Consider the following 13422-nt stretch of genomic DNA (forward strand, 5'->3'; position numbering starts at 1 on the left):
AAAAAACAACGAAAAATGAGTTAATAAAACTGACACATAAATAAAATCTTTAAAACAAAATGCGGGCATTGAAATGAGACTCACTTTGATGGAAAGAGTCCGTAGTAAATGTCTTATTTTTAGAGAGTCTTAATGCACACTCATCCATCCACACACGTCCCTCCCTCCACCACCCCACCCCACCCATCGAACATGCATACATCCGTTCATTCATCCACCCAACTTCATCCATCCATACATTCAGTCACCACACACCCATCACCCACCCTTCTACCAAACACCGTCCACCCGTTATCCATCCATCATCCGTCCACGATCCATCCATAAAAAAACACCGTCACCATCCACCCGTTATCCATCCATCATCCGCCCACGATCCATCCATAAAAAAACCCCACCCAGTCACCATCCACCCGTTATCCATCCATCATCCGTCCACGACCCATCCATAAAAAAACACCCAGTCACCATCCACCCGTCATCCGTCCACGATCCATCCATAAAAAAACACCCAGTCACCATCCACCCGTTATCCATTCATCATCCGCCCACGATCCATCCATAAAAAAACACCCAGTCACCATCCACCCGTTATTCATCCATCATCCGTCCACGATCCATCCATAAAAAAACACCCAGTCACCATCCACCCGTTATCCATCCATCATTCGTCCACGATCCATCCATAAAAAAACACCCAGTCACCATCCACCCGTTATCCATCCATCATTCGTCCACGATCCATCCATAAAAAAAACACCCAGTCAACATCCATCCGTCATATTCATCTTTCCATCCTCTCATCATTCATCCGTCCACCCATCCATCATATATCCATTCTTCCATCTGCCGCCGATATCTTCTCCCCCTCCACTAGACCTTTAGTGGTGGTCTGGACGCTAGTCATTCGGATGAGACGATAAACCGAGGTCCCGTGTGCAGCATGCACTTCGCGCACGTAAAAGAACCCACGGCAACAAAAGGGTTGTTTCTGGCAACATTCTGTAGAAAAATCCACTTCGATAGGAAAAGCAAATAAAACTGCACGCAGGAAAAAAAAAAAAAAGAGTGTGGCGCTGTTGTATAGCGCTTTCCCTGGGGAGAGCAGCCTGAATTTCACACAGAGAAATCTGTTGTGATGAAAAGAAGTACAAATACAAAAATATATCCATTCTTCCATGTGCCCACCATCCATGCAGTCTAGTCATCACCCACCCTTTTGCCATCCATCCATTCATCCACCACCTTCTACCCAGTTGTTCACCATTTCCACCATCCATCCATCCATCCACCCACCCACCCGTACATCTACCATTTATGAATCCACCCTTTTTTTTTTTTACGCTTATAGTTGACTTCATCATGTTTTTGCGCTTATACATATTGTTATTAGTAGTAGTAATAATTCTTTTTTTATGTATTTATCTATTATTTATTTACTCTTTTTTTTCAAGGCCTGACTAAGCGCGTTGGGTTACGCTGATGGCCAGGCATCTGCTTGGCAGATGTGGTGTAGTGTATATGGATTTGTCCGAACGCAGTGACGCCTCCTTGACCTACTGAAACTGAAACCATCCAGTCACCACCCACCCATCCATCGACTTGGTAGATGTGTGGAGAAGTCTAACATAGAAGATGCCATGTTTTCGAAGCGCTTGAAACCTGCACCCCAAACCCCCCTCCTAGAACAGAATGGGATACTCCTTCCTTCCACATCCTGCAGGTGGATAACCGTCTGATGGACCTGATACCGGACGGTGCCATGTTTGACGAGAGGTTCCGTAAGAGCAGTGTGGACGACACGCACATCTCCCTCCAGGTGATGCCTCCCAGCCAACGACCGAGACCTCTCAGCTTCCTCAACTTCCACTCCACGGTAAATGGGCGACACAGTGCAGCACCGTGCAGTACAATACTGATTACACTGTATAATATAACGCACTGTGGGGTACAATGCAATATAGGACAGTAAAATACACTGCAGGATAGAGCGGTACTGTACAATACACAATAGGACAGTGCAATACAGTACAACACAATACACTATAGGACAGTACAATACAATACAATACTGTGTAGGGCTATATAAGACAGCACAATGTATAGTACAGTACAGTAAAACACAACAGTACAGCACAATACGCTATATTCTACAATGCAATACAATACCACATACTATAGGACAGTGCAACACAGTACAATACATAGTTGACAATACAGTACAGAACAATACATTATAGGACAGTACAGAAGAGTATGATGCAGTATAGTACAATACAGTACAGTATATTTCAGTACATTACTCTGTATAATAAAAAAAAAATGATAATCATTTTAAAGTTAACACTGTCGGCTCAGTTCTAGATGATGGCAGTGCTCGGCTTGCTTTGTGGTTCCTAGTCTAAAAACAGAAACACTTTAATATTTAGGTAAGGGACATTCCATTTTTACTGCAGAGTTGGTGACCATCCTAATGATCTGTGAAACTGCATGTTCGGTGCATATCTGGTATGCATGTGTGGGTGTATATGTAAATGTGTGTCTTCATGTTTTACATCTATTTGCTTATTTATCATCATTGTTATCTTATTTATTTATTTATTTATTTATTATTGTTATTAATTTATTATTATTATTATTATTATTATTATTATTACTACTACTACTACCTTTTTTTTGTCTTTTGTTTAACATTATAGTTATTATTTATTTATTTATTTGTGTAAGCTTATCTATTATTTATTCACTTTTTTTCCCCTCAAGGCCTGACTAAGCGCGTTGGGTTACGCTGCTGGTCAGGCATCTGCTTGACAGATGTGGTGTAGCGTATATGGATATGTCCGAACGCAGTGACGCCTCCTTGAGCTACTGAAACTGAAACTGAAACCTAATGGCATTAGTTGGTGGCCATTCTAATGGCATTAAATCGTCTTGTTCAAATGCCAATAATGATAAGTAACATCCTTTTTGTGTTGATTCCCAGTCAGCTTTAAAACGTTTGCGCCTTTTTCAGAATAACCAGAGAGAAGATTTATTGTTTGAAATTAAGTATTAATTACACTTCCTATTTATGAAAGGTGCAAATGTTGATTTTCATTGGATACCGTCACATACTCAATTTCTATATAACGACCAAGCAGACAGAGCAGCAAAAGGGGGAGCAAAGAATTTTTAACAGGTAGCATAAAAGTATATAGCCCATTGTAATACCAAGAAATGAGTACTATTCTAGAAAGAGACTGTTATAAGTGCTTTCATTCAACTCTAAAACCTCGCCAGTGGACTCTGGTCCGATTTGCAGACCGATACGCTTAATTTTAGAACCATTATCCAATTCATTAAGGACTAAATATCACCCTAAAGTCAAGTGCAAGTGCAATAATGTGACAGTTCAACACTTTTTTTTTTCTACTGTGATTTGATGATGCCTTACCTGCACGAAAGTGTTTCATCACACATTACTGATGGTTATGACTTTTTGCGTTGGTTACCAGTCGTTTCGCTTGTTATTGAAAGAAGTCAACGTTTTGTAATTGTACTTAAAATATTCATTTCAAATTCCATCTTCCATCTACCCAGTTTCCTCCAATTCACCGTTCATTCCCCTTTCACACTTCTTGTAAACGACTCAAATGTAAAAATAGATACGCTAACAAAATGTCGACAATCACCAGTATGTGTGATTGGACATTGAACAAAATTCCTCGTCAACTGTAGTGCAGTACAGGACACTATGACACAGTCTGGTACAATACAGAACAGTGCGATACGGCACTGAACTGTGAGGTACGGTATGGTAAGGTACGGCACGGAATACTGCGATACGGTAGAATAAGACACGGTACAGTAATTATATAAGCACAGGACACGATACCATGCAATGCAATAGAATTCTGTAACAGTACGAGACGTGATACGATACAGAACACTTGTCCCGATGGTCATTGCTGATTCTAAACGATGCGTATTGTATATACACAAGGAAAAACAAACTTATTAGCTATCTTATAAAATTATCTTGTGGCAAAAACGGCAATTTTGCAGCTGCGAATTGAGCTGAGCAAATGGCAAGTTGTGTAAGCCCATGATTTCAGTTCCTACTCCTTTCAAAACTAAATCAGATTTTTTTTTTTCTCAGTGTTATTTTCCGTAACTATATAAGTACCAATTAGAGCACAAGAAAAGTGTATCATTTCTTTAGACATTAGACATAAAGTGTAAACTGTAGAAACCTTGTGAGCATAGTTTAAAGAAAGGCATAATTTCAGTTACTGAAACATTTTCGCCTTACAGTGTAACCATACGAAAGTTGTGAGAAAAGTCACAAGTGAGGTGCTCATTTCTTTAATGTAACCGTAGCACTTTTGTTCCCGATGCATTGCATTGTATTATGCTGTGTTGTTTTGTGTTGTATAACTTTTTGTAAAAACAGATTTTGCTGCGTAAAATTCGGGGTTACTCTCACCAGGTAGAGCGCGTTGCAACGGTGCAGTGCCACACCGGAAATATGGCTTATTGCCCAGCCCTCCAGTAGTGAGTCTGTGTTATAACCCGGTGTTTGGCTCTCTCTCTCTCTCTCTCTCTCTCTCTCTCTGTGTGTGTGTGTGTGTGTGTGTGTGTGTGCAATTTTAACAAATTCATTTTCTCCTGAAATACTTTGTCTGCCAGTACCAAAATTGCTTTAAACAGTAGGGAAATCTTCACAGTCATACCAATATTATATTTAAGTCTTTTGAAATAAGCTGTGTTTCCGGATTATGAACGGTTTATTTTGTTGAGGCTCGATCCTCATTAAAAAGAATCCATAATCCTGCTCCGCAGTTGCCTGAAAGTAGGCCATGTTTTGGGGTGGTTGTTGTTTTTTAGCAAACGGCATGACAACTTTTTTTTTTTTTTTTTTTTTTTGGTTCGCATTAATTAAAAGAAAAGAAAAGAAATAAAATTCTGGACAGAACACATGCAGTGAAATAACTACTTCACCGACGTGTTTTCTGCGTATAAATACTTTAAGGTGGATACTGAATTAACTATAATGAACATAAAAGAGAAATTAAATAGACCGTGTCTTAGATTCCGAGTGTAACTAAGCCTGTCGAACATGGATCTCCGCAGATCTAGAGAAAACAGCTACGTGTTGCGGTGTACTTGAAGTAATAGCATCGTCTTCTTTACCACGGACTTCAAAGATAATTTCTTAAATGCCCGATATATACCAAAACGATATGATTTAAACAGCGTTATCACTTCGAATATTGCAATCGATTTATCACACTTAGAAAAACATCATCTAATGTTGAACGTCATTCATGGATGTGTAATAGCACTGTGACTAAGACTGTTTCTTTCTATCTGAACGTGTCTTTTTTGTTTGTTTGTTTGTTTTTTTGTCTTGTTTTTTAACCCATAGCTTTATAATAACAAATACAGAACTCATTTTAACTTCTTTTTTTTTAAAGTGTATGTCATATGTAAGTCTTCAAGGCATTGTTTCTCTTTTTTGTGTGTGCTGCCTGCAAGTGCCTATTGATTTCCTATCAAATGTCCTCCCGTTGCAGATCTCTTTGCACAAAGGACGCGCCAAGCCGGACTACCTGCAAATGAAGCACCTCCTAATGCGAAGACACCCCCAACCAACCCTCCAGCCCTCTCCGTTCTCCAACCAGAGACTGGTGAAGGACCAGGTCTTCCCCTTCACTGAGACCAGAAGCCTGCAGGCTAAGGTTGCCATGGAAAAAGACCTGAGAAACGCCCGAGGGGATTCCACAGCAGAGAAACTGCTGAACCTCTGTTGGGAAGGCCTGGACCTGCCAGACTTCATCTCTGGCTTCAGCAAGCAGCAGGAAGGTGGCAGCTACTGTGTGGGGATCCAGGAGGACAAGGAGAAGACCGGTCAGAGGTGGCTGCCCGTGGAAGGGACGGAAGGGCTCTGCCAGCTGCTCGGGATGGAGATGAAGCTGTGGAAGGACAAGGACAACCCCAACGTTCTGTACCTGGCTCGAGACGAGCACGTTCCGCCCTACGAGAATCGTACGGGTAACTACATCCTCCGCGGCGTTTGTCTGACCCGGGATGAACAGCTAAAGTTTGAATCACTTCTGACTGACAGAATCACGTCCGGAATGTCACTGTACCCAGTGCCGGCTGTTGACTCTCCTCCTCTGGTAGAGTGCCTCTTTCACCCAGTGCTGGAACTGGTGGATGGGCAGCAGATTCACAAAGATCTGTGTGTGGTAGAAATCCGGGTGCGTTACTTCCAAGGTGTGTGTTTCCAGAACGCGGAAGGCCCAGAGGCGTACCGTTACGTAAGGCGATTAAACCCTTCGCGTGACCCAGTCCGAGTGTCCTGTGACGAGTGCTGCATGAACCTCATTCACTCAACCCTGCACCTGTGATGGTCTAGGTGTTAGCTTACACCAAACGCTCCCTGTAGAAATGCTGGGACAAATAAAAGTGACTGAAACGGCAAAGAAAAGGAACGCGCAAAAACAACAAAAACAGCATTGTACAACATGGCATAGCGCAGCACAACATAATGCAGAATGGCATGGCATAGCACAGCACAGCATGGTGCAGAATGGCATGGCATAGCAGAGCACAACATAGTGTAGAATGGCATGGCATAGCAGAGCACAACATAATGCAGAATGACATGGCATAGCACAGCACAACATAGTGCAGAATGGCATTGCAAAGCACAGCACAACATAGTGCTGAATGGCATGGCATAGCACAGCACAACACGGTTCAGCACAGCAAAAGCAGCGTTTCAGGATCTGTGCGAACCTTCAAATAAAACAAACCTTTTTTTTTTTTTTTTCCATAAGGTAAACTGTACGCCCAAACATGGCTTCAGACTTTTTGAATAACCATGTGAACTACAATCTATATCATTATCCTTTGACTAGCAAAACAAATCCCTTTTTTCCGTTTTATTTCATTGGCTTCTTCTTACTCGTTAAGTTTGAAAATGAAATATGTCACCACCACCATGCCCGCAATAATATGATGATGATGATGATGATAATAATAACAATAATAACGCTACTACTACTACATTTATATAGCGTTTTTGAAGCTCTCAAGACGCTTCAGAACAACCTGCCAGTCAGACAGAAAGGACACACACACACACACACACACACACACACACATGCACGAAAACACGCGCGCCCGCCCACACATGCATGTATGCAGGCATGCACGTACACAGACACACAGAAAAAAACCCAAAAACAAAACAAAAACAAACAGACGTAGATCTATGGAATGAAGTGCCTCAATCATGTAGAGAAAGAACGTTGTTAGACTTGTTTTAAAGAATGTGGGTAAGGGACTGTGATGGACTGGAAAAAGCAGTGAATTCCAGGTTCGTACAGCTGAAGGGTTAAATGCTCTCTTGTTGAGATTATCCATGTTGAACTGAGGAACGCTGAAGATTGTCATTAGCGGAAGTGCGGAGAGGCCATCTTGTGATTTCTTTTAAACATTAGCACACACATTATTTACCACAAAAGAGCATGCACTACTTTTGTTTGTAAATTGTCAATATGGATGTGTGTTATTTAGGTGTTCGTAATAAACGTAATCGCGCATGTTGAATGGGTTTTTTTTTGTTTGTTTGTTTGGTTGGTTGGTTTTTTTTTGTTTGTTTGTTTGGGTTTTTTTTTTTTAAGTCTGTTGTGGAATGAAGGAGGAGGACAATTTTCAGCAGAATGAAACACACAGATGAAGTATAACTCACTGTAAATAGCATGACAGGAAGCTGCATCAGACGCATCAGTTGAACAATCTTAGTCTCTCTCTCTCTCTCTCTCTCTCTCTCTTTTTTTTTTTTTTTTGTCTTTTTGCTGCAGCTTTTAGAGGCACACTGGAGAATCGGTTGGGTTGGGTGCTTATTCTGATGCAGTGTTCACCAGTGAGCAGGGTTCGAAGCCCCGTTTTGGTATGGTGTCATCATTCTGATTTTCCTCACGTCCACTCATGTACAGTGAATCATATCAACATTACAACTTTGAATACAAAAGTATTGTTCGCTTTAAGATCCTGTCAAGCAAACCCCACCCGCAACACATACAAACGGACACAGCCGTACAGTCAGGAAACGAGACGAAATAAAACTGACAGGGAACTTATTCTGCAAAAAATAACACATCGTCAAAAAGTACAGTGCAAATGCCGATGTGGTGATCAGAGTGATAAGTAAATGAATGATATACACTATTATCCAGTGTTTCATAAACATTTTCAAAATTATACAGATGTGTACAAATCACAAACCATTCACCTGTGAACATTAGACAAAATTCCACTCCACTGTAAATATCACAGACAGATATAATTATTGTCTGTCATGGAGCGAATGCAACCGTGACTATGTATGCCATTGTTTTATCGGAAGGAAGTTGGATTTTCTTATGTTGCCTCATAATGTACTTAATAAATACCATATTGTAGACTGGAGTTGGTCTGGGTTGGGTTTTTTTTTTTTGTGTGTGTGTGTGTGTGTGTGTGTGTGTGTTTTGGTTTTCCTTTCTTTCAATATGAGGTTAAAGTATTCCACAGAGAGAGAGAGAGAGAGAGAGAGAGAGAGAGAGAGGGAGAGAGAAAAACTGGCGTTGTGCACATAACCAAAAGATTAGTTTGATTTTCGTTTATTCCGTTTGTCAGTCTCTCAATGGGAAGAAAAGACGGGGAAGGGGTAGAGACAAGGGGGTCCACACTAGATCTGCTAGCCAGATCAAACATCACGGTAACATTCCAAGTTGTGCCCATCCCACCAAACCATCCCACGATGGCAAGCTCGTCATGTCTGCAGCCAACACAACCGGACCCCTTGACTGCGTGGAGTAGGGAATGAGGAAGGGGGGTGGATGGGGGGCGGGGGGGTTCAAGGAGGGAGGGGTGTGCCACGCTTATCTGCTCAACCTCAAAGGACGAACTTTGGAAGGAGTGGGGAAGGGTCCAGAGACTTCTTCTTCTGCGTTCCCCGTGATCATGGTCTCAGACTTGCAGTCCTATGCTGGAGATGAAGGTGGTGGTCTTGATGAGATCTTCTTTGGTGCCCCAGAGCTTTTCTGCCAGTGTGGCTCCATAGGGCCACTGCTGCGTCCGTGCATCTTGATACAGGGGGCAGGACTGCAGGATGTGCTCCGGGGTTTGTGGGCCTGTCTTACACGGGCAGTCAGGAGTGTGTGACAGCTTTATTCGGTACATGTGGTCTCGCAGGCGGCAGTGCCCCGTGCGTAGTCGGAATATGATTGTCTGCTGGAATCGCTGCAGGTGAGGCATCTGGTCATCAGGTGGATGGCTATGTTGTTGCTGGAATATGTTTTGAATTTTCGTTTGACCAGAGTTTTTGCCTCCCTGTATGAGACTGGCTGGTTTTGTCTGCTCCAGTCTGCTGCCAAACTTGGCCAGTCTATCCGCCTCCTCGTTTCCTGCCAGACCACAGTGGGCAGGGATCCACTGGACAGCGATGTGTGGTCCAGAGACGAGTAGCCAGATTTGTGCTGAGACGCTACCGGAACACCTCGAGTGTAACAGCAATGCTACAAGACCTTGGATGGTCCGGTCCTCCCTGCAACAACGCCGCCAAACAGCCAGACTGACCATGCTGTATAAAATCAAGCATAATTATGTAAGCATGGATTCACTGAAAGAAAAACTGGTATCACCACCACCACGGCAGCGACGCACCCACACTGAGCAGCTGGAGCAAATCTTCTGCAAAACTAAATATAGGCAGGCTGGTTTCCTCCCACGTACCATCCGGGATTGGAACGCCTTGCCCCAGAGAGTCGTGGAGGCTAGCTCAGTCGACACCTTTGTGTCGATGGTATCCAGGATATAAATACCAGAATATACCTTTTTTTTTCTTTTCTTTTTTTTTTTTAAAGAAACCTATGTAGACCTAAATGTATCTTCCGCATACCTCCTTTTATTTAGTGGTAGAATAGTCAGGTATTGACTGTGACTGTGATCACTTTACGGAAGGAAGGAAGGAAGGAATGGAGATGAAAAGATGGGGGTGGTGGGGTACCCGAGGGGGATGGGCAAATTGTGGCGCCCAAGTTCAGAGAAGGAGCCACTGCGGGGAAGGAGATAGGACGAAGAGTTGTGAGGTGGGGGAGGGGTGGGTGGGGTGAAGGGATGGGTGAAGAAAGGGAAGGGAGACAGGGTGGGGGGTGGTGGTGGTGACACTGCTTGCACACTATGACAATTATTAGTATTATTGGTAGTCGTATCATCATTACTATTACTATCATTATTAAATTAAAGACAAACGAACTATTTGTCCAACACACTTTCAGCGGATATATATACATACTTTTTTTTTCCCTCCAAACATCGGATATTTTTCAGTTTCACTTTCAAAATGTCAGCGCGTGCGGAATGACCTGAATAAGCTGTACCATGTCAGCTTTGATTTAAAAGAATAGGATAAACAGAGAGGAGACGCCTTACTCTGGCAGTGGTCAGGACCGTGAGAACCTGAAATACACCAGATTACTATTTGTTTATCGTATTGTATTGTATTGTATTGTATTTCTCTTTTTGTCACAACAGATTTCTCTGTGTGAAATTCGGGCTGCTCTCCCCAGGGAGAGCGCGTCGCTACACTGAGAGCGTCACCCATTTTTTGGTATTTTTTCCAGCGTGAGTTTTATTTGTTTTTCCTATCGAAGTGGATTTTTCTACAGAATTTTGCCAGGAATTTTGCCGGGGGTTCTTTTACGTGCACTAAATGCATGCTGCACACGGGACCTCGATTTATCGTCTCATCTGAATGACTAGCTTCCAGACCACCACTCAAGGTCTAGTGGAGGGGGAGAAGATATCGGCGGCTGAGCCGTGATTCGAACCAGCGCGCTCAGATTATCTCGCTTCCTAGGCGGACGCGTTACCTCCTGGCCATCACTCCGTTCAGTGCTGTATAAACGCAATCTTTCCTCTCGCTCCAATCACTGCAGTGGTGTTACACATCGCCGTTTATTTCCACCCCTCCTCTTCCCCCTCAAACAGAGAGAGAGAGAGGGGTGGGGGGTGTGGGGGGGGGGGGGGGGTGAGACAAGACGTTTATTACAGGAAAACCCGTGGAGGGCACATAAAAAATTAACGTTACACGTTTCATGTAACTATAAACAACATTTTGGTATTGTGCTTATAACAGTTTACATTGATCACACCAACTGTTTGGCTAAGACATACATTTTTGCGGAAGGAAAGAAAAGAGGAAGAAAAAAAATGTAACATACAAGACATAAAGCATTGTACAATGTATATATATCAGAAGCGAGTGGGTATTTTCCCAGACGCAAACGGGACAAATTCTCTGTGTTAAAAAATGTAAGCATGTTTACTCAAATGCATAATGTCTGTCGAGTGAAATCAGAAAGCATTCATCATAATTTCGAGAAACATGATTAGGTGAGTGAACAATTGTTTGTATTTGTAAATATTGAACGGAATTTCAAAACATTTGGTTTTTCCAAGTGAAAAAATTGGTAGATATATTTTCGTTGTCTCTTCAAAGGTTGAAATATCAAAGAGGTTATTGAATTAGTCCCCATAGTCTCTCACTCATACAAATTTGGTGCTTCATGGGGGATGTTTGATAATCTCCCCTTTTGAATAGGAAGCTTGTGATATTAACATACAAATACGGTCTTCATGGGGGATGTTTGATAATCTCCCCTTTTGAACAGGAAATTTGTGATATTAACATACAAATACGGTCTTCATGGGGGATGTTTGATAATCTCTCCTTTTGAACAGGAAATTTGTGATATTAACATACAAATACGGTCTTCATGAGGGATGTTTGATAATCTCCCCTTTTGAACAGGAAATTTGTGATATTAACATACAAATACGGTCTTCATGAGGGATATTTGATAATCTCCCCTTTTTTACAGGAAGTTTGTGATAGTAACATACAAATACGGTCTTCATGGGGAATGTTTGATAATCTCCCCTTTTGAATAGGAAGTTTATGATTTTACATCCTGAAATTTGCAAATGTAGCCTACGAGCCTGTATTTCTGGCAGAACTCTATAATAATTTTCAAAACAGAAACATATCCTCAAACTATTTGTAGTCACAATAATTATGTATCTTTTCCACATCAAAGTCAGGGAACCAGTTTTGTACATATTGGTCTTTTTAAACACAGGTGAACTTTTTTTTTTTTTTAACCAAGCATGTGAAATGGTGGGATAAGTTTGCTGAATCCACAATCAAACTAATATTATCCAGAGTAGTGTTAATGAAGCATGGCAGTATGAGAGAGAGAGAGAGAGAGAGAGAGAGAGAGAGACTCTTCAGCCGTTTATTCCAAATCACCTACACACGCACACCCACACACGCACACCCACACATACACACACATACACACACGCACACACACACACAACAACAACAACAACAACAACAACACATGAAACGCTAAAGAATCGGGTTCTCTCTCTCTCTCTCTCACACACACACACACACACACACACACACACACACACACACACACACACACACACACATAATCTGATTCATTAGTCGTTCATTCGAACATACGTATAGTGTGTAATCCACCCTTTTGATCAAGGTTTACTCTCAAAGGGAATTCGAAATGGCCCTTTGAACAAGAGTCAACACCTGTCGGGAAAAGTTGCCGTGTTTTCCTTTGCGCGATTAATTAGGGGGTTGAGGTGGCGGGAAACAAAAGTCGGAAAGAGCGGCGCTCGGATTGAAGCACTCGTCGTTGTAGATGATGTTGTGGTAAGATGGCTACAGGTGTAGCGACTGATTCTTTTTCCAAGGTTATATAGCCTCCAGTGATCCTCAAAACAGAGTCGAAACCACAAAACCAATGCAACACAACATCGACTAAAGGTAATATCGTTTCAGGTTGCACGAAAATTACCGTTGAAATAAAATGCTTAACCAGGGAAATATTTTAACAGACCAAATATTCAGTTGAATGGATTGGCCAATGATCTGTCAGAATTTTTCCTCTCCCCTCTGTTCCCCCTCCCCCACCACCTTACTCACCATTCTTCTAAATTTTCTTTTCTTTTTTTCCTTCGTGTTTCTCTTCTATCAGGCCGATTACTCTGGTGAGAATAAATTTAATTTCATGTTGATATTGATATTAGCATTATTTTTCTATATTATGTTCTGTTTATGTTTTATTTCATTATTTCATTACTTACTGTTTATGAATGTTATTTGATACAATTGATAATATGGTTCATCAGCCGTCATGATAAAATTGAAGTGCAACTGTGAGCACAGTATAAGCTTTAAGCTTGTTGATGCTCTTTTGTCATTCATTGCATTGTAATCATGTGTATTGCTGAACAATTAACGATTACTTAAACCAACCAGGGAAATATCACAAAAAAGGAATAACAACAAAAAAGAAAGAG

General features: G+C 41.7%; 2 protein-coding genes across 3 annotated transcripts in view; both read left to right on the top strand.

Moving 5' to 3' along the window:
• LOC143286958 (uncharacterized) overlaps positions 1–13422 on the top strand; it is a 101088-nt gene that overhangs the window by 38589 nt on the left and 49077 nt on the right. The window lies entirely within an intron of this gene.
• On the top strand, positions 1485–7609 carry LOC143286554 (uncharacterized). The gene is made up of 2 exons (XM_076594165.1): positions 1485–1876; positions 5556–7609. Exons 1-2 carry the CDS (start codon positions 1739–1741, stop codon positions 6390–6392), a joined length of 975 nt encoding a protein of 324 aa, XP_076450280.1. The 5' UTR covers positions 1485–1738; the 3' UTR covers positions 6393–7609.

Source organism: Babylonia areolata, chromosome 10 (genome assembly GCF_041734735.1).
Source record: "Babylonia areolata isolate BAREFJ2019XMU chromosome 10, ASM4173473v1, whole genome shotgun sequence".
Taxonomy (NCBI): domain Eukaryota; kingdom Metazoa; phylum Mollusca; class Gastropoda; order Neogastropoda; family Buccinidae; genus Babylonia; species Babylonia areolata.

Coding starts and splice junctions, on each gene's coding strand:
- LOC143286554 (XM_076594165.1), top strand. CDS start 1,739: ATGGACCTGATACCGGACGGTGCCATGTTTGACGAGAGGTTCCGTAAG. Junction 1,877..5,555: donor TCCTCAACTTCCACTCCACG/GTAAATGGGCGA, acceptor CTCCCGTTGCAG/ATCTCTTTGCACAAAGGACG.